The 25,069-nt window shown below is 42.9% G+C and overlaps 1 protein-coding gene across 1 annotated transcript; it reads left to right on the top strand.

The window, feature by feature from the left end:
- The first annotated feature begins 475 nt into the window (after positions 1-475).
- On the top strand, positions 476-23,452 carry PXT1 (peroxisomal testis enriched protein 1). Its single transcript, XM_028510184.2, has 3 exons — positions 476-728; positions 15,658-15,788; positions 22,930-23,452. Exons 1-3 carry the CDS (start codon positions 557-559, stop codon positions 23,032-23,034), a joined length of 408 nt encoding a protein of 135 aa, XP_028365985.2. The 5' UTR covers positions 476-556; the 3' UTR covers positions 23,035-23,452.
- The last annotated feature ends 1,617 nt before the right edge of the window (positions 23,453-25,069 follow it).

The raw sequence follows: 25,069 nt of genomic DNA, 5'->3' as shown, positions 1-25,069 counted from the left end.
CTTATTCACTCCTTTTCTTTCCAGTAACTGCTTAGATTTAGAATGTAAAATAGAAAATCAAACTCTCGCCCTGGCTGGCATAGCTCAGTGGATTGAGTGCGGGCTGCAAACCAAAGTGTCGCAGGTTTGATTCCCAGTCAGGGTACATGCCTGGGTTGCAGGCCATGGCCCCCAGTGACCACACATTGATGTCTGTCTGTCTGTCTCTGTCTCTCTCTCTCCCTTCCCTCTCTAAAAATAAATAAATTAAATCTTTAAAAAAATCAAACTCTCGATAAACCTTTCAGTCAAGAGAATTAAGTACACTTGATAGACAATGAAAGTCTTAGTTCAATTCTTAGTTGAAGATCTAAACAACATAGAGAGATGTTTACCTAGGTTGAACAAGGCCTTAGAGATCACCCTGTTCCATCTTCCACCTGAATCCATAACCCTTTTAGATATGGAAGAAAGGTTGCTTACATTGTTAGAACATCGATATTTGCCTAACACACCCAATAATACTGAGAAATGAGTGAAATCTTCTGAAAATATATTTTTTCAACAGGGAAAAAACATGAAGAAGAAAGAAAGTAATACTATTGTTTGTGAACCTAAAGAACTCCTGAATCCCTCTTCCAAAGTAACAAATTGTTGCAAATCACTGTGGGTGAAATATAGTTTTCCGAAGGCGTACATGACCAGACTTGCCGGCAACCAGCCAGTTGCAGCCATGTCAAGGAACCCAGGTAAGATATTTGTATTGAACTAAGAGAAATGTTCTACTTAGCTTGTGTTTTTCTTGGTATTGAGGACACAAACTTGGGCATTACATAGATTACTTAAACATTAACTGTAAGAAGTTAGTGGTAAATCTACTCATCAAAGTTCCATATGCTAAAAATTTAAAACTGACTTTGTTTTTTGCTTCATGGTATTACATTTCTTAGTTTCTTGTTAGCTCTGAATCATTGACAAGACAACTAATTAAGATGACCTCAAAGCAACTTAAATAGGTCAAATTTATCTTTTAAGAAAAATTTGTCTTTAAACTTGACCTGACAATGCCTGCATTCTTAAGGTAGGAAAAATTCATTTTAGATTCATTCTTGATTTTGCCAGTACAGGAAACAACTGAAGGAAAGATAAACTTGAAATTTTGTTTTGCAAAAATGTATGATTTCTAAATATCCCAGACTGTTGGAAAATTAGTCTTATGTTTTGAAGAGCATTATGGGTTTTTAGACTTTTAGATTAAAATACGCTAGACATATAAAAGGTTATTATTAAAACTAATCTTAAACTATTCTCCAACTTTAAAAGAATCACATGCCACAGAGAAAATGGAAATTTCAAGCATTGTGTCTGGTCACCGTACCAAATATGGCATCCATTTTCCAGAAAGAACTCGATGGACTTAAATACTGAATTTTCATCTGTGTAGGTGTCAAAAATTCTCAGAGCCTGAGATTCTGTCACCTGTGAATAACATATATATTTTTAATTGAGATGTAATCCATACACGATAAAATTCAACCTTTCAAAACGCACAATGCAGTTTTTAGTATATTTACAAAGTTGTTCAACTATTACTATTCTAGAACTTATATTACTGCAAACCTTTTCCAGTATGTTTTCACACTCCCTCTACCGCTTGATCCTCTGAGAAGCCGATGTCCTTCAGAGGTGCTCTGTGGGCGGTTGCCACGTTTACCCAAAATGCTTTTCCAATTTCACCTCAGGAGAAACGGTGAAGCAGTAATGCCACTACCTGTGGGTTTATACAGTTAACAGCCTACAACCTAATCTATACGTTTGTTTTCGTGCCTAGAACTCTCGTTTTACTCCGTATGCAAAATCTTATTTGACGGGTATTTGAGCCTGGTGGGCCACTAGTGTGCAGACAACGGCGGCTCCCCCAGTTGAGAGGCGGGAGCCCACACCAGCCTCCTATTTTCTTTGCATACTCTCTGGCCCAGAAGGCAGCAGCGCGATCCTCCCTTACATTTTATGATCTCGCTGAAGAAATGTGGGCTGTGCAGACTGAAAGAGGCGGTGTGAGAATGACCCGGAGTTGTTATTCCGGCGTGTAGAACGCTGAAGCTAGGGTAAATGGAGGCGCCCTGCAGTGTATTCCCGATACCGAGTTTCCCAGCCTCCCACTCCCAAGGGTGTCTGGAAGCAGAGCCGCGCCCCACTGCGGGCGCGGGAGCCGGCCTCCGGACGTGCTCGCTCCCCATTGGCCACAGCAGGTCCATGTGACCTCTTCTACCCAGCGGTCGGGGAGCCGACTCCCGAAGGGAACCTACACAGGGCTGCACAACCGGAGGAGGGGCTGCGGAGCAGCTGGAGGGGTGTGGTTTAGTGGATTAAGTGCGCGTCTCAGAACCAAAGGGTCGCAGGTTCGATTCCCAGTCAGGGCATATGTCAGGGCACATACCTGGGTTGCCGGCCAGGTCCCCAGTAGGGGGTGCCCAATTGGCAACTGCGCATTGATGTTTGCCTCTCTCCCCCCCTTCCCCTCTCTCTAAAAATAAATAAGTAAAATCTTAATTTTTAAAAAAAGTTCAAATACTGCCCATAAAACTCTTGGGAAACTGATTACGGAGAAGGCCCGTTATCTTTCCTCAGAGTGGGACCTGCCAGAGGCTGAAAATGGAATCACTAGCCATTGTTGGCTGGGAAGTGGTTTGCTAATGCCAAAATTCATCTATTACTTTGGGGAAGTCTACACGTAAGAACAACTCTGGGGAAAAAGAAAACAGAATTTTTGTATAGGGAACTAAAGCCAATTTTTCTTAGAAAAGTTGAGGGGGGTGGGTAGAATCTTGGAAAGTCCAGAGAAACTATCTTAATTTGTCATTTAAGGGAAATTAGAAACTCTTGGGAAAACAAAAATGAGTAAAAACAAAAAGACCTTGCCCACTTCTAAAAATGTAATAATTATTGATAGGAAAGGGAAGAAATTCCAAAAATCTATATATTTCCATATATTTATAGGTGTGTCTGTGTATAACAAGCACAAATGTAATATAGTATTGTAGAGGTCAGAAGAGAATCTAGTGATTTAGTTGCTTTCTTCCTTTGAGAGTGCCTGGATGCTTCTTTTTCCTCTTTTTTTTTTCTTTTAAGGCTTACTGATTTTCCCTGCCCTCCTCCAGGAAACAGCTTCCTTATTCTTACTTACAGTGGCGTAATATTTCATTGTGTGGATACACCATCATTTATTTAAATAGTTTCCTATTGATGTACATTTGGGTTGTTTCCCATCACATAATATTGAAACCAATGCTACAACAAATAACCTTGATTTGTACAATTTGGTAAATAGATAGGTTGCCCTCTAGAGATGTTGTACCAATTTATATTCTCACCACCAATTGTGAAAGTATCTCCAGGCTTTTGATAAGATTCTATACCAAGAGTTCGAAATATGCGAATGTGCCTTATTGTTGCTACTTTACAACTTTAAATGAAAGGAGCGCTGTCTTCAAAACAAACTAAAAGGTAGAGCTGTCCTTAAACTTAGAGAGTAGCCAATGTTTTCACCTAACCCTAACTCTCTTTTCTGTTTCATTCTCTCCACCCTCTCCTGCAACTGCATCTTTACAATCACAATGGACAATATCTGTTGAGCACCTTCTATGTGCAGGGCACTGAGCGAGGGCCCAGAGTTATGAAATAGATACATGACCTCAAGTGTTTCATCGTTTAGTTGGTCAGGCATAATAAATAGTTATTATGTTGAGTTCCAGAATGCAAAACACACCTCTTGTTTTCAGCACACTCAGTCCAGTTCTTTCCTTCTCTGCGCCTCTTGTATCCATCTTCCTGATGCAGATGATGTACTAGACTTTGTATTTCCCAGGTGGCGACGAGTTAATCAGTTAAATAGCTGCTCATTATGCAGTTGATTGGCACAGGCAGGGGTGGCCCTAAACTCTTTCTGAAGTAAGTGACATTTGTTTGGAGGGTCTCCCCACTTGGTTCCCTTTTCTTCTCTCTGGCACCTTCTCTCCTGAGTGAGCTCTCAGCCCTCACTGGTGCCCTCACTTTTTCTTAGGTTGTTGTCAAATAATCCTTGCTGAAGTATGACTAACCATTAATGCTATCTCAAAATGGCTTGAGGCAAGACTGCAATTTTGATCAAAGAGTCATATATTTCACTTACTATTTAGGAGCTTACCCTTGGCTGAGGTGAATTAATGCATCGAGACCTGTCCCTTCCTGCCCCCATTCTATCCTCTCCCTCCTACTCTTTACTGTATTGTAGGGTCCTGTGTTGTAGGGAGCTCTGGGACCATTATTGTCCTCAGAGCTCTTAACTTTGAGACCCAGCTGGTAGCCCTGGCTCAGTGGCCTGGTGTGGCAGGAGATGGGTGCTGGGGAATGGTTTGCCCTTAGGCACTCTTCCCATTGTCTCCTCCCAGTCAGCTTACAGCCTGGCTGCCCCATTGTGAAAGGTTGTTTTCCCAAGTGCATCACCCTGCATAAGTGGCTGCCCTTTCCACTCAGGCTACAATATATTTAAAAGTGTGGATTCAGGGAATGCTGATGCTTTTTTGTTGTATTAAAAAATTTTAATTGGCCCTGGCTGGTGTGGCACAGTGGATTGAGTGCTGGCTGGCAAACTAGAGGGTTGCCGGTTCGATTCCCCATCTAGGGAGAATGCCTGGGTTGCAGGCGAGGTCCCCAGTGGGGGATATGTAAGAGGTAGCCACACATTGATGTTTCTCTTAGTTTCTTTTTTCCTACCCTCCCCTCTCTAAAAATAAGTAAATAAAATCTTTAAAAAAGGTTTTTATCAAAGCAACTTACATGTTTATGGAAAGACATCTAGTACTGGAGAGCTTATGGTGAAAAGGACTAAAGCAGTGCCTGACACACAGAAGGCCTACAACAAATATGTGTTGAATGAATGAATGAATAAACACGAAGTTAGTATTCAGCCTCTCCCTTTCACCTCTACCCCATTCTGCTGCCCCATTCCCAGAAGGGCAACTCTTTAATTGGCAATGTTTTCCAGTTTCCCGGATCAGTGATTCTCAACGATGGCTGCACGCTAGAAGCACCCTAAGGATCTTAAACACACACACACACACACACACACACACACACACACACCTATTTGTTGTCTTATTTCCAAATCAAGAAAATTCTTTTTCATTTTTTTAGGTCTCTAAACTGCTGGTCATGTACAGACAGAGTTGGGAACAACTGTTTTATTTTCCTCTATCTCTTCATTTATTTATGCTATCCATTGATTCCTTGACATGACATATGAGGTTTTGTCCATAGTACACCTTCTCTTTTCATGTTTGATAGTTCAATGATTATTTTGATACTTCTGTTTTATTTAAAACAAATAATTCAAATGCCTACTTTTAATTTTATATATTTTCAGCAATATCAGGTGACTCAGCATCTTGTAAGATGAAGATACTAACTTCCCTGTTTTCTTCTCACTCAGCCTTCCACAGCCTACTCTTTGACTTGTATGTCTTCTTATTTTTTTGTGGCCAAAGTTGTTAATATGTACACTTAAAAATTACTTATTTAAGCCCTGGCTGGTGTAGCTCAGTGGACTGAGTGTGGGCTGTGGAGTAAAGGCTCACTGGTTCGATTCCCAGTCAGGGCACATGCCTGGGCTGTGGGCCAGGTCCTCAGTAGGGGGTGTGTGAGAAGCAACCACACATTGATGCTTCTTTCCCTCTCTTTCTCCTTCTCTTCCTCTCTCTGTCTCTGAAAATGAATGAATAAAATCTTTTAAAATTTTATTTATTTATTTATGTATCCTCACCCAAGGACATATTTATTGATTTTAGAGAGAAAGGAAGGGAGAGAGAGATAGAGAAACATCTATTGGTTGCCAATCAGGGACAGAACCCACAACCCAGGCATGTGACCTGACTGGGAATCAAACCTACAACCCTTCAGTATGCAGGACAATGCCCAACCAACTGAACCACACTGGCCAAGGCTACATTCTTTTCTTTTTTTTTTAATTAATTAATTTTTAGAGAGAGAGAGAGGAAGAGTGAGAAAGAGAAACATGGATTTATTATTCTACCTATTTATACTTTCATTGGTTGATTCTTGCATGTGCCCTGACTGGGAATTGATTCTACCAGTGACCTTTTGGTTCACAGGCCAGCACTCAATCCATTGAGTCACACCAGTCAGGGCTCTTTTTTTTTTTTTTTTTGAAGGGGTTGATGGTTGTCGTCAGCTCCTATTATGCAACTCTGAAACTCTGATCAGCTTTCTTTTTCCCCCATTTTTGTTAGTGACTAATTTTAGTCACTTCATCATCCGTCTCTGTCTCAGCAGATGGTCTCGTTTTCTGCCCCATGTACAAGTTGATGTCATCACAGGCAAACACCTGAATCTTCTTTCCCTTTGCTCCAGATTTCGTTGTTAGCATCACAACTTACCTCCTTCTATTCCATCTCAAGGGAAGGGGGAGATGGCCCGCCTGTGAAAGTTCATCCTTCCACATGTTTTCTTTCTTGTTCCTCCTAAACCTTTGAGACTTTGCCCCAACAATTTGACCTATACTGTTGTCTACTTTCCATTACTCCTAATTTCTCTCCTCAACCTACGCACCTGCTCAAGACTCTCAATTTAGAAAATTCCTTCAACACACCTCCTCTTTCTCCTTACTGCCTTTCTCTCTCATTCCTCCATCAGGGTACCTCTTGGAAGAGGAGCTTATACTTACCAATTTCAAATCTAATCTGGCAGCTCAAATTCACACTTCATTGTCCTGCAAACTTTCTTTTATCTGTACTGCATTCTTTTTTGTTGATATCACTGATCCTTGGTGATACCAGCAATCTTTTTTAAAAGGCCAATTTGTCCCTGCTAAAAGATTTGGAGCCTTCCTGAGACTGATTAGTAGTTCTGCCAAGTTTAAGCAAATTACTTTGAAATTGTTATCCTGATTAGGTATTGTTAGGGATTGAACATTCAATTGCAAAATGTATGGTTATGAGAGAGGCAACTTTGAGATGAGGCAACTACTGTTGATTTTGTATTTAAAAGATTAAATAATCAAATTGATTGAATTTAAAGCACTAGTTAATGCCCTGAAGTCCTCCTAAAGGAAGCCACTTTCCTCAACTAAAAGAAGAGGTTACATGACTTTGAGAAGAAGCCTTGAGGTTTTTTCTTTTTTCTCCCTTTCCTTTCCTTTCCTTTCCTTTCCTTCCTTTCCTTTCCTTTCCTTTCCTTTCCTTTCCTTTCCCTTTCTTTTCTTCGCTTTCCCTTCCTCCCCTTCCTTTCCCTTCCTCCCCTTCCTTTCCCTTCCCTTCCCTTCCCTTCCCTCCCCTTCCCTTCCTCTTCTCCTTCCCCTTCCCTTCCCTTCCCTTCCTTTCCTTTCCTTTCCTTTCCTTTTCTTTGCTTTCCCTTCCCTTCCCCTTCCCTTCCCTTCCCCTTCCCTTCCCTTCCCTTCCCTTCCCCTCCCTTCCCTTCTTCCCTTCCCTTCCTTTCCTTTCCCTTCCTTTTCTTCGCTTTTCCTTCCTCCCCTTGCCTCCCCTTCCCTTCCCTTCCCTTCCCTTCCTTTCCCTTCCTTTTCTTTGCTTTCCCTTCCCTTCCCCTTCCCTCCCCTTCCCTTCCCTTCCCTTCCCTTCCTTTCCCTTCCCTTCCCTTCTTCCCTTCCCTTCCTTTCCTTTCCCTTCCTTTTTTTTCTTTTCCCTTTCCTCCCCTTCCCTTCCCTTCCCTTCCCCTTCCCCTTCCCTTCCCCTTCCCTTCCCTTCCCTTCCCTTCCCTTCCCTTCCCTTCCTTTCCCTTCCTTTTCTTTGCTTTCCCTTCCCTTCCCCTTCCCTTCCCTTCCCCTTCCCTTCCCTTCCCCTTCCCTTCCCTTCCCTTCCTTTCCCTTCCTTTTCTTTGCTTTCCCTTCCCTTCCCCTTCCCTTCCCTTCCCCTTCCCTTCCCTTCCTTCCCTTCCCTTCCCTTCCCTTCCCTTCCTTTCCCTTCCTTTTCTTTGCTTTCCCTTCCCTTCCCCTTCCCCTTCCCCTCCCTTCCCCTTCCCTTCCCCTTCCCCTTCCCTTTCCTTCCCTTCCCTTCCTTCCCTTCCCTTCCCTTCCCTTCCCTTCTCTCTGAAAAATGAAGGTATGTGTTTTCCAACCTGCAAGAAGATGGTGGTCCAGGATGTGGAGAGGCGAAGACATGTAGTACCCTCATCCTCATTTTTGTCTACCTGTTGTATCAGTATTCCAAAAATAAAAGATTGTGCAAACTCCCTGATATGCTCTGGGATTTAGAGGTGGTGGCTACCAGAAATAAAGACTGTATAGCCCTGGCCAGGTAGCTCAGTTTGTTAGAGTGTTGTCCCGATATACCGAAGTTGTACGTTGAGTCCCCAGTCAGGGCACGTACAAGAATCAACCAATGAATGCATAAATAAGTGGAACAACAAATTGATGTTTCTGTTTGTGTGCCTGTCTCTGTCTCTAATCATTTTTTTAAAAGACTATATGTACTGTAATGACTTTCCCTGAGAATAATCCCCTCCCAGTAATGATACAAGAATTTAAGTTGCAATAGCTTAAAATTATTCCTAGTCATATAGTCGAAGTACTGAAAAGTTTAGCCTTTGCTGGTGTGGCTCAGTGGATTGAGTGCTGGCCTGTGAACCAAAGGGTGGCTGGTTAGATTCCCAGTTAGGACACAGCCTGGTTGCAGGCCAGGTCCCCAGCTGGGGGTGCGTGTGAGAGGCAACCACACATTGATGTTTCTCTCTCTTTCTCCCTCTCTTCCCCTCTCTCCAAAAATAAATAAAATCTTTAAAAAAATTACTGCAAAATTTAACACAGAGGAATATCATTTTAGAAAAAAAACCATGAGACAATCCCTTCTGTTTAAACTTAAGCCACATTTTAATTTGCTTCACATATGGACCATATACTTTCTATATGACCTTTTACTGTTTTCTGGACTTTCTCATTGCCTTTTCTCCCCTCCCCCACAGGCTTTGTAGTTTCCCCAAATTTTCAACCATACCGTGTCTTCCATCAAATCTCCCTATCGCCTGGGGGCTTCCCATCTACAGCTGTTGTCTTGCTCCAGTTCAGTTACTCTGTGGGCCTACTGCACCATCCCCATTCTGGGACTTCCCTTCACGTGATTTGGGTCCACCTTTTGCTAAGTCTTCTGTCTTTTGTCTTGGTTTAGTCATACCAGCAGTAAACTCTTTTTTACTGGAATGCTTCCTCAAGAGACTTCCTAAGAAATTGTGTGTGGAAGAAAAATTTTTCCTTGCATATCTGCAAGTAACTTTATTCGTATCTCACATGTTATCGAGAGTTTAGCTAGGCATAGAATTCTAATCTGAAAATGATTCTTAGAGGGTATTAATTGTTTTGCTGTCTTCTTGTACCCATTGTTGATGGGAGTTAGCTGCCCACTAATCCGTGTTTCTCTTTGGAGATTTTTAGCATCTCCTTATGCTTAGTGTTTTGAAATTTCAATATGTTCTACAAGTGAAGTTTTTATTTCCCCATTTGTTGTCCTGAGCATTTGGCGGGGGCTTTTTCTTTCCTTTCTTTTCTTTTTTCTCCTTTCCTCCCTTCCTTCCTTCCTTTTGCAGGACTCTCTAATCTGAAGTCTGGTGTATTTTAGCTCTGGGAAGCTGTCTTAGACAGTTTGTTCTGATAATTTCCTCTATTTCTCTCTTTCTGGGTTGCCCATTCATCAGACACTGTTCTTTCCATATTGGCACTCTACATCTTTGTCCTTTCTCTCCTGTTTTTCAACCTCTGATGTTTTCTCTGAGTGATTTCTTTGACTTCAGTTTTCCAGAACATCATTTTTATTTTTGGAAATTATATATTTTAAATCGAAAGAATTACTCTTTCTTAAGGATTACTCTTTTTCACAGAGCATCCTCTTTTGTCTCATGGATGTGATATTTCCTTAAATCTCTCTAAATATATACATTAGAATTTGTACACATTCTCTTCTGTTCTCTGAATTCTGTCTGTTTTCTTTAGGATTACTGTTTTATTTGTTTATCTGGTATTTGTTATTCTGTGGTTCTTATCAATTGCCTGGTGATACTTTGTAATTTTAAAGAAATATGGGCAGGGTAGCTGGTGAGGTGTTTGGCTGCTATTGTGTGAGTAGGACTGACTGTTTTTCCGGTGGCGCAGTGGCCAACATTTATAAACTGTTCATCCATGTTCCGGGCACTGTCCTGTGCAGGTTAAATATATTAACTCAATCATCTCAACAACCCCTGCGTGAGGCAGTTACTATGGTATTTCATTAAGTTTAATATTCATCAACTGTAAGACATACCATTATTTTGTTTACTACTAAAAAGGTAAATGATGTTGATGTTGATGTTATCGAACTATATACCACAGATTATAAATCACATTCTGATTTGGAAGGCATTAAAAAAATCTTAGAATTCGTGAAATAATACATCACTATTTACATTTTACAGTTGACAACTGAGGCATAGAGAGATTGAATAACTTGCCCCAGGTTACATAGTTTTATTTGTAGTGGATTTTACATTTGAACTGAAGTGATGTGGCTTCGGAATTTCACCACTGTGCCTAACCGCCTCTCCAGGGCTTACTGGTGAGCAGGGACTCAAATGGAGCGCCTGGTGGCGGGAGCGCTCTGAGTTGGGGGAGGGGAGGTCTTGGGAAGGTGAGTTAGGGAGCGAGCTTTGGGGGGGCGGGGCCCAGATTCCTCAAATACCAGAACAAAGAGACATATAATCTGAGGCACCAGCTTTCGTAAAGAAGCTTTAGCTTCCTCCATAAGATTTGCTGTCTTCCATTAGAGAACAGTGGTCTGGGTTTTAATGATTGATTCATTCATTGCCTGATGTCTGTGCTGAGTGTACTGGGCGGCGATGTCAGCGGCACCCAGCGGTGCAGTTGATTCTGCATCAGACGTCCAGTCAGTGGCATCTCCTCTCCCAGCCTGGGGTCTCAGTGGGTCTACAGGCGTCCAGCCTCAGTGGTGGGCGCTCTGCCTGGCTCCTCTGCTCATATCTTGTCTCATCTCCGTTGTGCTTTTCACAAACACGTACAGATCGCTCATCTGCTGTTGATCTTGCTTTCCGTTCTCTGCATTGTTGTGGTTTTATTCTTTTTTATACTTTACTATTTGGTAGGGTTTGGGAGGGATTAGGAGAAACTGAGAGGCCAATGCTTGTGTTCAGTCTTGAACCAGAAGCCCCTAGACCTTTATTTTTAGAGAGTACAGTCAAGATTATAGAAGGATGACCAAGGTCCCCACTGGGTCATTTAGACTATGGTTTGAGTTTCAGAACTCTGCATGGATATATACACATTCAGACAACTTTCCAGCATAAAATGAGATACTTTTCCCTTTGTATATTAAAAATTCAGTACTTGGAAAGTAATAGGGTTTTGTTTTTTATTTCACTCATTTTAATGATTTTACCACAAGACTTCTCACTTCAATATATTATCACTTTAGATCTTTGATTTAATGATTTATTTCCTGTTATCTTATAATATGGTGGCATAGCTACCATATTTTGCTGTGCAGAATGCTCACCTTTTTGCCCAAAATTTTGAGAGAAAAATAAGGATGTGCATTATACACAGTATGAAATAGTGATTACATACTGTGGGTATAATAATTACATGTATGATGCACAAGAATATGGGTGCACATTGTACATGGCAAAATATGGTATTTGATTGTATGAATGTCTGTGGGACAGATACACCAGCCCCCTTTAGTCAGCAAAGAGTTCCATGTATAGGTTGAGCACAGGAGAGCTCAATCCATTTTGCATTCAACTTTTACTAGGAGTGGATTAATGACCAGAACCAAAAATACAAAACACTTGTATCAGGAACTTAATTTTTTTTAAAAAAGACTTTATTTATTTATTTTTTGTTTTATTTTTTATTTTTTTAGAGAGAGGGGAAAGAAAGGAGAGAGAGGAAGAGAAACATTGATGTATGAGAGCAACATCAATTGGTTGCCTCTCATATTTCAGTTGCGGACCTGGTCCATAAGCCAGGCATGTGCCCTGACTGGGAATTGAACTGGCAACCTTTCAGTTTGTGGGACAATGCCCAATCCACTGAGCCGCACCAGCTGGGGCAGGAACTAAATTTTTAAATTTCACTTTCAGAGCCTCTCCTGAAGTTGACTTATAGCCAACACAATCTCCTACACAATTTTATTGACATGGACAGTTCTGGACACAGATAGCTAATGTAGCATTTATGATTATTTGCTTGGTTGCAGGGAAGAGAAACCTATTCTAGTTAACTCCAGAAAACTGTAGTTTCTGGTGAGGATGCTTATGAAAAAGAACTGAACTTGGAGGGTTCAGGTTCCGAGGCTGCTGTGAGGGCTAACCACGCTCCCTCCTTTTTTTTTTCCCCTCGAGTCTTGGTTTCTGAGCGTCTGCTCCGTTCTCCTCTATAAGCCAGCTTCCCCTGCCTCTCCCTTAACTGTTTCCTTCCCCTTCATAATTTTCACTTGCAAATGACTTTGACTTATTTTGAGCCCAACATAATTCTGTGGCATTCCTACCCCCACTGTTAACTCTTCTCTCAGTTTCCTGAGTCTTCACTGAACTGAGAGGAAGCTGACATTGAACAGAGAGAAAGGGACTCTGTCCAGTCTTGACTGTAGGTTCTGAGTACCCAGCCAGCCAAGCGGTTATTGGTTCTTGGGTCAGGTGTCCACCTCTGATCCACTCAACTGTGGCCTGGGGGTGGGGCGGGGCCATGTAGGAAAGAACCGGATTGCTTAGGCAACAGGTCTGGTTCTCGTGGAAAGGGGTGTGGGCAAGTCAGACAATCGCTGGCATCTTCCATACAGGGATCCTCAGGTATGTTGCAGGATTCTGGATCAGCAGTAGCAGCACACGCTCACAGAGTTATATCCTGTATACCGTAGTTAACCAAGTAACAATGTCCACTAGGGTTACACATTTTAGAAGAAAATTTTCAACGAGATTTGAAAGATGGTTAGGAAACAGCATTTTTCCTGATTCCACTTTTATCTTTCTATTCTCAGTCATTTTTGTGGGTGTTTGTTCCTTGCCTACCTTGTTTACAGTCACCTTTATCCAGAGGTTCTGTCTTCAGCTGTACAAACTGAAATATCTCATCCACTTTCCTGCATTTTTATTGAGTGAACAAATGAATAATGACTTTTCGATCTTTAGATTCTGACATCTCAAGCTCCAAGTATTACCCAGGTGCCTGCTAAGATGTTCTATAGGTACCTTAAATTTATGAGTGAACTCAAATTTTTTTTTTCTCTTTCTACCCATCTCCACTGCCTGCCACGCCTGTCCTTCCCCGACCCCTGTTCTCTGCATGGGCTGATGGTGCCTTCGCCCGTCCAGTCTGCGGGGCTGGAAAAGTAGGAGTTTCCCTTTCCCTCAGCTTTCTCATCTAATCTATTACCAAATTCCAATACATTCTGCTCCTAAATATTTATAGAATCTGTTCTCACCACTCCACCCCTGTTAGGACAGCTTTAGTTCAGACCTGGGTTTAAGCCTGCCTCTCACACTCATTGACTTTCAATCCCTAGGCAAGCCACTCAGCCATTTTATAAACCACTGTCTTTAAACTTGCTGCAAATGGGAACCACCTGGGGAGCTTTAAAAAATAAAGCACTGATGCTTGGTCCAACTCCCAGGAAAATGATTTCTTTGGAATGGGGTGAGGCTTGTGCATGGGGAGTTTTAAAAGCACCCCACCCGCAGTCCTGCCAAGGACTCTAAGGTGGAGCCAAGACTGAAAAGTACTCTCTAAACCACAGCTCTCTCATCTGTAATATGGAGGTAAAATGACTTCATGGGGGTCATTGTGAGGGAGTAGTCAGTAAAATAATGCATGTATGGCCTGGCGTGTGGTAAGCATGTTAGTTATCGACAGGCAGCTCCTTATCATCCCTCCTCAGGACTTCACGGTAGCTTCTAAACATTTTCCTGCCTGTCTTACCATTCTCTACTCTGATCCCTGAAGGAAATAGCCAGAAAGCAAATCTGACCACACCACTTCCTTCTTAAAACCCTTCATTGGGTCTCCTGTTCTGCTGGGTGAAGTCCAGGCCTCTTGCTGTGCCTTCATGACTTTGCTCTTGCCTGCTCTGTTGGTTTTCCCATTACTGCCTGCTTTTCAGCACCGCTTAGAGCCTGTGCACACAACCTCTCTGCCACCCCCATGCCTTTGCTCACGTGATCCTTCTGCCTGGAGAGTTCTGTTTGCCACCCGCTCCAAGCCAGCTCTGGCCCCCATCTCAGTCTTCCTCTCCTGGCTGACTCTTACTTATCCTTCATCCTTCCGGATGGGCTTGCACTGTCGTCTCCACCGGGGTGTCTTCCCTGGCCTCCGCGCAGGCCCTGTCCTTCTGTAACACGTCAGATTGTATTTTGTCTCTCTCCAGCAGCCTCTTCAAAGACAGGGCTTGTTTTCTTGGCACAAAACCTGAAAAATCAAAGTCCTCAAATTTTATTGGAACCAAATAGGTTCAAAGCAAAACTTGCTGTACTTATGAAGCCCTATGTGTGTCTACTTTAGCCCAAATTTATTTCCTCCTCTGAATTCCTAAAGCACCTGGGCATCATTGTTTCATCCCTGCCCAGTGTGCTGTGAGCAACTTAAGGACAGGAACTGTGTCTTTTTACGTTTTATAAGTTCCCCAAAGCACCCAGAACAGCAGTTTACTCATAGTGTTGCTTAAAAACACTCATTGGTTGCTGGAAGCAAATAGCATTTGGAAAAACTCGTTCAAGGATAGTAGGTTAAAAAAATGGAAAAATTGGCTTTAAAAAGCTGTGGAGATCCAGACCCATCCCACACAGTGACCGGCGGTCACAGCTGGTTTCTGAGCACTTGACATGCAGCCCGTGCAATTAAAGAGCTAAACTTCAAGTTTTATTGAATTTTAATTAACTTTAAAAACAGATACTTAGTTTAGTTGTTGGAAAACTTTCAAGCACATTTGGAAAAACTTGAATATGAATCTACTTTTTAAAATGTAAACTTTGTGAAATCTAAATACAGGTCAATGTTTTCCAATGAAAAGTTAGCTTCTGAATTGAGATGGACCATAAGACTGACTTAACATTAGATTTTGAAGACTTAGGTATAATAAAAAGAGTGCAAAACATATAATTTATAATTTTCTGTTGATTACATGTTATAATGATAATACTTTGGATATGTTGGCTTAAGTTAAATATATTACTAATTAATTTGATCTGATCGTACTGCTAGAATATTAAAAATTAGTATGTAGCTTGAACTATATTTCCATTGAACAGAACTGACCTATTCCAAAGCAAGGCTTTTTTTTTTTTAAAAAAAGATTTTTAATTTATTCTTTAGAGAGGGAAGGGAGGGAGAGAGAGAGAGAGAGAGAGAGAGAGAGAGAGAGAGAAAGAAACATCAATGTGCGGTTGCTGGGGGGTCATGGCCTGCAACCCAGGCATGTGCCCTGACTGGGAATCAACCCTGCAACACTCTGGTTTGCAGCCCGCGCTCAATCCACTGAGCTACGCCAGCCAGGGCTGGCTTTTTTTTTTTTTTAGATAGCCATTATGATGATGGGTTTTCATCCTCTCATTGTCTAAGACAAGATTTCAGTAACTAGCGGTGGGTAACTTCACAGATGGTTAATGGAGTATCTCTCTTGAACTTTTTTAATGCAGATCACAACTCTCCCTCTGAGCCCAAGGAAAACAGCATCAGCCAGAACCGTCACCAGGAGGAAATAATCCACAAGTTGGCTGTGCAGCTGAAAAACATTGGAGACAGCATCAACCACAGGATAGTTCCAGAGGTGAGACCTCCGTGTGTCCAGCAAGGGCCTGGCAAGCAGGGGAAAGAGTGGGCGAAACAATGGCTGCTAAGTGGCTGGGATGCCCAGAAATTAGCAGAACACTTGGATCAGTAATGTCCAGATTACCAAACATTAGCTCTGAAAATTGTGAACCTGACTCAAGGTCACTATTTGACCTCATACTTGCCACTCAAACTGTGGCCCATGGGCTAGGAGTCTCAGCATCACTCAGCAGCCAGTCAGGTGTGCAGAATCCCTGTCCATGACACTGGAGTTACAATCTTGTACCTTTTTACACACACCCCACAGGTTTTGTGTGTGCATTAAAGTGTGAGAGACTTCACTCCACACCCTTAAGCTGGGATGCCTATGAGAATTACCTGTGGATTTTTAAGAATTACAGATGCCTGGGCCCTGCTTTGAGAGACTCTGATTTAATTGGCGTGAGGTGTGGCCTGGGCATCAGGCATTTTACAAGCTCCCCGGGTGAATCGAATGCTCAGTCAAGGAGGACAAGCTGTGCCTTAGATTGTAGTGATCTTCTGACCAACCAGAGGTATGACCTAAGCCCACTCCCGCTGATCTCTGAGCTTCTCCTGATTATGATAAGATAATAAGGGAAAACAGGAAAGAATAATGGTTACCACTTGAAATGTTAGGGGTGATGAAATCCATAGCCAACTTGGCTTTCCTCAGAGCAAGCTGTAGTTGGCAGCAGAGAGAATGATCACGTGGGGCTCGGTGACAGAGGGGTGGCTGCCCCTCAGGGCCCAATTTCTTGCCCTTACATTCACCTCTCCCTGGATGACTTCTTGCTCATCACCGCTGCATCCACCATGCTGGCTTCAGGGAGTGCCACGTCTTCTTTCATGTTCTGGCCCAAATGTGGACAGTATGCAGCCTTTCCCTCAAGTAAAACATTCCCTGAGACAAAACATGAATGGCAGGTCCCAACAACAATACTACTGAAAGCAAGAAGGAGGAAAAGATGAAATAAATATGCAATCAAATAAAACTTTTCACAGACCAATTTCGTTGGAACAATACTTATTGGACACCTGCCCTGTGGCAGGCTCGGTTCCAGCCATTGGTGCTGGAGCAGAGAGCAGGACAGACGATGAGGCTACCCTCACAAATGTCAAAGTCAAGGAGGGAGACAGACAGCACAGCAGATGAACCGAGAAACAGTGTGGTCAGACGGGACTCAAGCAGGATTAGAAGCTACTGAGTGATGGAGATGATTTTAGAGGGCCAATCAGAGAAGGTGATTTCTCTTGGGGAGGTGGCGTTTGAGTGGACGCTGGAAGTGAGGGAGCCAGGCATGATGTACGTGAGGGCAAGTGTCCTAGGTGGAGGGAACAGCAAACACAAGACCCTTGCTACAGGGACAGGCTTAAGGGACAGCAAGGAGACCGGAATGGCTGCCGTGGGGGGAGGTAAGGTCTGGGAGTTGGCCTTGGTCTTAGAGGCGGTGGTAGGCATTCGGGTTTTATGCTAAATATAAGAAAACGTCTGGAGCAGGAGAGTGTCAGGGGCTGATTTACACATAGATGGAGATTGGCATGGTGCAGAGAGTAGGCTGTGAGCAGGGCTGGGGACACAGGAGGCCATCCCAAAGGCTGAGACCAGCGCGTAGCAGTGGAGGTGGTAAGATGATCAGGTTCAGGATGAATTTTAAAAGTAGAGCCTGCAGGACTGGCTAATGAATTGGATGTGCTGAGTGAAAGAAAAAGCATACGTTTCCTCAGTGGTTTTGGACTGAGCATTGAATGGATGGTAGCGCCATTTACTGGGATGGAGAGCACTAAAGAACAGAGTTGGGGGGAAATACAGAGTTCCATCTGGGAAATGCAAGTCTGAAGTTCCTATTAAGTACCAGATTGAGATGATGTGAAGCTGAGTTGTAAGGACCAGACTGGAGTTAGAGGAGACACTGAAGCTCGAGATAAGAATTTGGATTACGAAGTGTTGCTCTCTCTCTGGGCTCACAGGGTCAATAATGATCTTGCTCCCAGCCCAACTCTATTTGGAGGATCAACTAAAGCTATGTAATAATAGCTAGTGCTTACTGAGGGCTTGCTGTTTGCTAAGGGCCATGCTAAGGGTTTCACTTGCATTGTTTTATGTAATTCTTACAACCATCAATGAAGCTGGGACTATTACCATTCTCACATTTCAAATGAGGAAATTGATGGTTTGGAGAAGTCAAGTAACTTCTCCTAAATTACACAGTTGGTAGGTTTCGGAATTAGGACCCGAACCCGTGTCTGCTGGTTCCAAAACACATGCACAGCTCCAATACTGTCTACTTTTTGACTCTCTTTCTCCTGGGGGCACCCCGAGAGCCCGAGGCCCAGAGGGAGGTGGGTGTGCCTTCCTACCCCTGGAAATTTTCTGTGCAGGACCCCTTTCAGAGACCTCACCTGAAAGCCTTACCCTCTGGCCTCAATGGACAACCACGTCTGAATCTACACCAGAAGCTTCACCTACGTAGAAGATGTACTTCCACAAGGACTTGTTGCTCGCTGAACCTTCAGCTATGGTGGGAGGGGTTAAATGTGCTGCTTTTAGGGCCCCAGTACTGGATCCAAAGTCTGATTCCCCACTATTTACTGTGCGAACTTGAGCAAGTTACTTAACCCTGGCTCTCATCGGTAACATGGAGATAATAACAGTGCCTTCCTTACATGGCTGTCAGGAAAATTCAATGAGAGGATCTATGTAAATCACTCAGAACAGAGCCTGACTTACAGAAGAGGATCAATAAATGTCAGCTAAACCAAAAAAATGTAATGTTTTTTGTCTTTGCCCTTTCAACATTTGGAGTTGAAATCTGTTTACTATGTATCATTTCTTATAGCATACTCATATTTATCGTCTCCCTTCTAGGCTACAATTCTGTAGGAAAGTTTTCACTTTCCATCCCAGGAAATTCTGTGGTTCAACTTTCCCGTTACTTGATCAGCTGATTCTGAATATTTATGGGTCTGGCTAATGTTTTTCTCTGAAAAGGAGAGGCCAGAGTAGGACAAAGCACAACCACTGTTTTCCATTTGACTCAACCTGCTCAAAAGGTCGCTGCTCCGTGTAACCTCCTTAGCCATTTTGCCCCCTTTCCTTTGTCTCCTAGAGTTGTAATTTACTTCTAAGCCTTAAATTGAACTCTGCAGCCAAATAAATCAACACTGAATGGTATCAGCTTTTCTTTCTTTAAAAAAATAACTTCATCGAGAAATAAAATTTACATACCATACAATTTACCCATTTAAAGTGTACAATTAATGATTTTAGTGTATTCACAGAGTTGTATAATAACCATCATCACAATCAATGTTATAACATTTTTATCACCCCAGAAAGAAACCCCAAGCCCAGTCACAGTCACTGCTCATTTCCCCGCTTTTCCCTCCGGCCTCGCCAATCTACTTTCTGTCTCTGTGGACTTGCCTGTTCTGGACATTCCATGTAAGTGGAATCACACAACATGTGGCCTTTTGCAAATGGCTTTTTTCACTTAGCGTGCTATTTTACTTTTATTTTTCTATTTAAAGTTATTTTTAGACAGAGAGGAAGGGAGGGAGAAAGAGAAGGAGAAAAACATCGATTGATGGCCTTTCACACATGCCCCAACTGGGGACAGAACCTGAAACCCAGGCATGCGCCCTGACGGGGAATTGAACCCGCGGCCTTTCACTTTGTGGAACGACGCCCAGCCAACTGAGCCACACCAGTCAGAGCAACATAATGTTTTTCAAAGTTCATCTATGTTGTAGCACATGTCAGCACTTCATTTCTTTTTATTGCTCAATAATGTCCCATCGTACGCATATTTCACATTTATTCACCAGTTGATGGACCGTTTGGGTTGTTTCCACTTTGCCATGAACATTTGCATACATGTTTTTGTCTAGAATATATCTGCAGTTCTTTTGGGTACATTCCTGGGTGTGGAATTTACTGTGTTGCATGAGAACCCCGTGCTTGACTTTTGGAGAAACACCCAGACTGGTTTCCAAAGTGGCTGACCTGCCTTCCCTCCCCGGCAGCCGTGTGCGAGGTTCCAGTCTCTCCACATTCTTGTCAGCACTTGCTATTCACTGTCTTTTCGATCAGAGCCAGCCCAGGGAGTTTGAAGGGGCATCTCCTTGCGGTGTTGATGTGCATTTCTCAGGTGGCTAATGCGCATCTTCTCACGTGTTTCTTGGTCACTTGTGTGTGTCTTTGGAGAATGTTTATTCAGATCTTTTGCCCATTTAAAAGTCTTCTACTATTGAGTTGTAAGAGTTTTTTATATATGCTAGATGTAAGTTCCTTATGAGAAACATTATTTGCAAATATTGTCTTCCATTCTCTAGGTTATCTTTTCACTTTCTAGATGGTATTCTTTGAAGCACAAAAGTTTTTAATTTGATGAAGTACAATTTCTTCTTCTGTTTCTAGTGCTTTTGGTGTCATGTGCAAGAAGTCATTGCCTGACCCAAAGTCATGAAGGTTTATACCTATGTTTCCTTCTAAGAGATTTGTTGTCTCAGCTCTGGAAGTTAGGTCTATTTGGAGTTAATTTTTGTATGTGACATGAGTTAAAAGTCCATCTTCGGTCTTTGCATGTGTGTTTCCAGTTGTCCCAGCACCGTTTGTTGAGAAGACTGTTCTTTCCCTGGCACTCACGTCAAAGATCAGTGGACTGTAGGTGTGAGGGTTTGCTTCTGGACTCTCGGTCCTGTTGCACCAATCTCCACGTCTGTCCTTATGCCCGCCCTACCACTTCTCGCAGCATTTTATAAAGCTGGCTTTGACCTAGACTTTTAAAGGCATCTTGTCCAGTTCCACAAAATTGCCCTTTAGAACATTTTTAAATAGACCACATCATATTTAAAAAAATAATTTTACAAGTTTCTCCTAAGTCTGGCTCTAAAATGCTGAAAGCTTCACTCTGCTGCTTCAAGGCTTAAGTCAAGCAGCTTTAACAGAATTTCAGATCCGGCATGGCGCATTTCTCTTCTGTAGACTCATCATTTACTCACCTTTTGAACTCTGTTTAAGCAAGTGGTCATATTGATTCTTCAGATCCCTCCCTGCTTTTGATACATTGAAGCAAACTTTCAGTTTTGTTCTTGAACCACCCTCGCAAGAGGCTCACCAGGTCGTGTTTTTGTCGGCTGAACCAGTTGCCCTTGAGCTGCCACACATCTGCTTTCTTGTTCTCTTCACTTAGGCAAGGATTCTGTTTTTTTTCAAATAGGCCTGATTCTCAAAACAATATCTGTTTTGCTATTTAGTTATATAGGGTTTTGATTCAAGGATCTCATCTTTTTTTAAAAAAGTCCAGGGCATGTCATTTTCCTAGATATAAAGTATGTCTTCCCATCACATTGAGGATCTTAAGTGTGTCTTTGAACGTTTCCTCTGCAGGAAGGACTCTTTCCCTTTGGGTTCCAGAAGCTGCCCCCTTCCTGTCCCTACAGGGCTAGGAGTGGCAACAGTTCTGTGGTCACCCTCCCTGGTACTGTACCACCTGCTGTGGTCCCCTCCCCACTTTGTCGATAGTCCCTTTATTGGGCTGTCCCTGAATTTCCCTAATTTGAGTGTGCCATCTGTTTTCTTTGGGACCAACTAATACAGCAACACATAGGGAACTTCTTAGTTTGTTAGAAAGAGGGGAGAGAAACTAATGTTTATTAAATAATTTCTTCCAGGTACTCTTTGAAAACAGTCTCAGAGGGTAGAAGGAAAACAGAACTTTCCCTTTAACTTAATTCTCCCAGTAACCCTATCAATTAGTGGTACAGGTATTGCAGGACAAGCATTGAGGTTCAGAGAGATTCAGTAACCTATCCCAGGTCACTCAGCAACTAAGTGACAAAACTGGAGTTTAAACGTGCATCTGGATATAAACTGGAGTTTATGAGCATCTGACTCCATGCTTATTTTCTTGCCTGCCTTGCTGGAAGGAAATTCATTCGGTTTTCCTAACTGATATCAATTATAAAAGGAAACAAATTTTTAGTGATTCCCAGTTACTGACAAGACAGAATCTGAATTCCTTAACCTGTTGCTAATGATTCATCATTCATTCACTCATTCGGCTAGTGTTTACTGAGTACCTGGCGTGTGTCAGGCTCTGGCCGGCACTGGACATGGCAGTGACCAGAAGGGACAAAACTCCTGATCTCATGAAGTTTATATTCTAAAAGGGAGACAAGTGACAAATGAGTAAATAAGTATCTAATTTATCAGACAATCATAAATATTCTGGAGAAAAATAAAGCAAGGAAAGGCATGAGGGAGGTTGAGGATTTGCAATTTTGAGTAGAGGAGTTTAAGGGATGCCTGTGCTGAGGAGGTGGCTTCTGAGCAAACCCTGACACAGCGTGAGAGGGAGTCGGGGATTTCTGGGGAAAGCAGTGGAGACGGGCAGGTTTGAGGAACAGCCAGGAGGCCAGCGTGGCTGAAGCTGAGTAGGGGAGAAGGTAGCAAAAGATGTAGGTGGACGGGTGGGTTGGCGGTAGATCAGGTAGCGCCTTTAGGTCACCATGAGGACTTCTGAGTGAGGCCAAGCCACTGGAGAGCAGTGAGCAGAGGGAGCCGCATTTCAACAGTCTCCTGAGGCTGCTGTGTTGAGAATAGACTGTGGGGGAGGGGCAGGGACTGGGAGAGGCCTTTGCAAAGGACCCTCAGGCTCCTTCTCCAGATGCTGCCGTATAAATAGTGGGGTTTACTTACGGCTCCACAAACTTGCTGTGCTTTCTCACCTCCAACTTTGCTCCTGTTGACTCCCCTCTCCACCCACCTAAGTCTCCTCAGTTCTTCCAACGCCAAAGCTAACTTCCTTGCTTCTTTGACAAGGCTAAGAAAGTGCCTCAGGGAGGCCGGAGAAAGTGGTCATTAGCCCTGAAAAGAGGGTCCCCATTTGCTGACAGTTGAGATGGGAAAACACATCCAGAGAGAAACTTCCCAAGGCAGTGCAGAGGGTATGGAAGTGACTAAACAGACGGAGGTACTCCCCTTCGGCTGAGACAGTTCATAAAGCAGCCCGAGAAGATTGTTTGGGGGCACCAATTGAATTATTCCTGAATTTCTACTTTGGATTAATCTACTGCCTTTAAAAAAACAACAACCCTGTCTCTCTCTTTTTGAACAGGATCTTCGATGGGAAGGCAGAGATGCACTGGCTCGTTTTGCCCTGGTTCTCTTCGGAGGAGCTCACGCGTTGCTGCGCTTTCTCCGGAACCACCGTCTGATGTAAGAGGAATGCACGTCAAGTTCTGTTTTCCTTCTACCCTCTGAGAAACACGAATCCCACCAGCACAGATGGGAAGAAGACCCTTCCCCGTCTCCCTCTCTTTGTACCCGCCACTGTTGGTTTATGCCTGGTTCCTTAGAGAACTGTGGACTCACTGACCATCTGTCTGTTCAGAGAGACTGGCTACGAGATGTCAGTGATTGCCGGGTGGTAGGGCCCAAGGCGCACTTAGGAGGTGCTGTGGATGGTCTCAGTGCTCCTTGTGAGGAAATCTTGAATATTTCCTTCCCCTAGGGAAACTGAACCTCATCCTCAAACCAGAGAACACAGAAATGGGTGTGTTCTCCTGGGCACCCCCCGGCCCCCAGGCACCCGCCACCCCGCTCTCAGTGCTCAGTCCAGATCCGAGGTGCCCCATTCTTCTTCCTTCCTGTCTACCTCATGTTCCCTCTCTCCCTCCTTGTAGAAGTATTACAGGTATTAAGAAAGTTTGTCGTTATAATTTATAAGTTCTATATATGTTTGAGTTCTTTGTGAGAAAAGTGTTATTTAAAAATAAACCATTATTTTATTGAGAATGAAAACCTATGCATATTTCTTTTGTGAAGGAGGGATTCCATTTACTCCTGCTTATGTGGGTTCACAATGTCATAGACTAACGGGGTACGTAGCATCGCCTTTGTCCTTCCAAAGGGAAACATCCCCATTTCTTTAGTCGGCCTCACACAACACCTCCTTATTCCCATCACCTCCCAAGTTTTGGCTTGCTGACATGAAACAGATCCTTAAAACTATTCTTTCTTTAAAAAAATTTTTTTTAAAACAATCTCTTTTCTTTTCTTTTTTAAAGATTTTATTTATTTATTTTTAGAGAGGGAAGGGAGGAAGAGAGAGAGAGAGAGAAACATCAGTATGCATTTGCTGGGGGTCATGGCTTGCAACCCAGGCATGTACCCTGCCTGACTGGGAATCGAACCAGCAACACTTTGGTTCGCAGTCCATGCTCAATCCACTGAGCTACGCCAGCCAGGGCCTTTTTAAAAAAATTTTTAAGCAAAGTTTACTGATTTGAGAGAGAGAGAGAGAGAGAGAGAGAAGGGTGGGGGGAGAAACATTGACTTATTATTCCACTTATTGATGCATTCATTGGTTGATTCTTGTATGTGCCCTTACTGGGAATTGAACTTGCAACCTTGGCATATTGAGACACTGCTCTAGCCAACTGAGCTGCCTGGCCAGAGCCTCTCTTTTCCTCCCTCCCTCCCCCCTCCCCCCCTCCCTCCCTCCCTCCCTCCCTCCCCCCTTCCTTTCTTTCTTTCTTCCTTCCTTCCTTCCTTCCTTCCTTCCTTCCTTCCTTCCTTCCTTCCTTTCTTTCTTTCTTTCTTTCTTTCTTTCTTTCTTTCCCTTCCTTCCTTTCCTTTCGTTCTCTCTTTTTCTCCCATTCTTTCGTTCTTTCTCTCACTCTCTTCCCCTCCCTCCCTTTCCTTTTCTTCTTTTCTCTTTCTCTTCTCTCCCATCTTCCTTTTGAATACATATTTAACCACATGACATCAAAAAATTATTAAAAATTTTGCGAAGAAAACCCTTGCTCTTATTTTCTATCTTGAATCCCAATTATGTTACTTATTATACATCCTACCAGAAGTGTCTTTGTACAAATATGTATACACACACAGAAAAGATAGTGTGTAATACTACTGTTGGTGGTAACGCTGGATGAAGGGTAAATGCATTTGTAACATTGCTTGATCCTGCCGTGCTGTCCCCCATGGGGTCATACCACTTCCTATGCTCAGTGAAGTGCTCTCAGCCTCTCCAACAGATTATATTATTAAACTTTTGAATTTTTGTTAAATTAATGGGTAAAAAATTATATCTCAGAATAACTTTGATTTGCATGGCTTTTACAATGAGCGAGTCTAAGCATCTTTTTCTAAGTTTAGGGACCACTGGGCATGTTGTTTTATGTGGATTGCCTATTTATATCCTTTGCTCATTTTTCTGTTGTATTTCTGGCCTTGTTCCTATTGGTTTCTAG

The sequence above is a fragment of the Phyllostomus discolor genome, chromosome 4, assembly GCF_004126475.2.
Source record: "Phyllostomus discolor isolate MPI-MPIP mPhyDis1 chromosome 4, mPhyDis1.pri.v3, whole genome shotgun sequence".
Classification (NCBI taxonomy): domain Eukaryota; kingdom Metazoa; phylum Chordata; class Mammalia; order Chiroptera; family Phyllostomidae; genus Phyllostomus; species Phyllostomus discolor.
The sequence above is the reverse complement of the archived record's forward strand: the minus strand, read 5'-3'. Positions and strand labels throughout refer to the sequence as shown.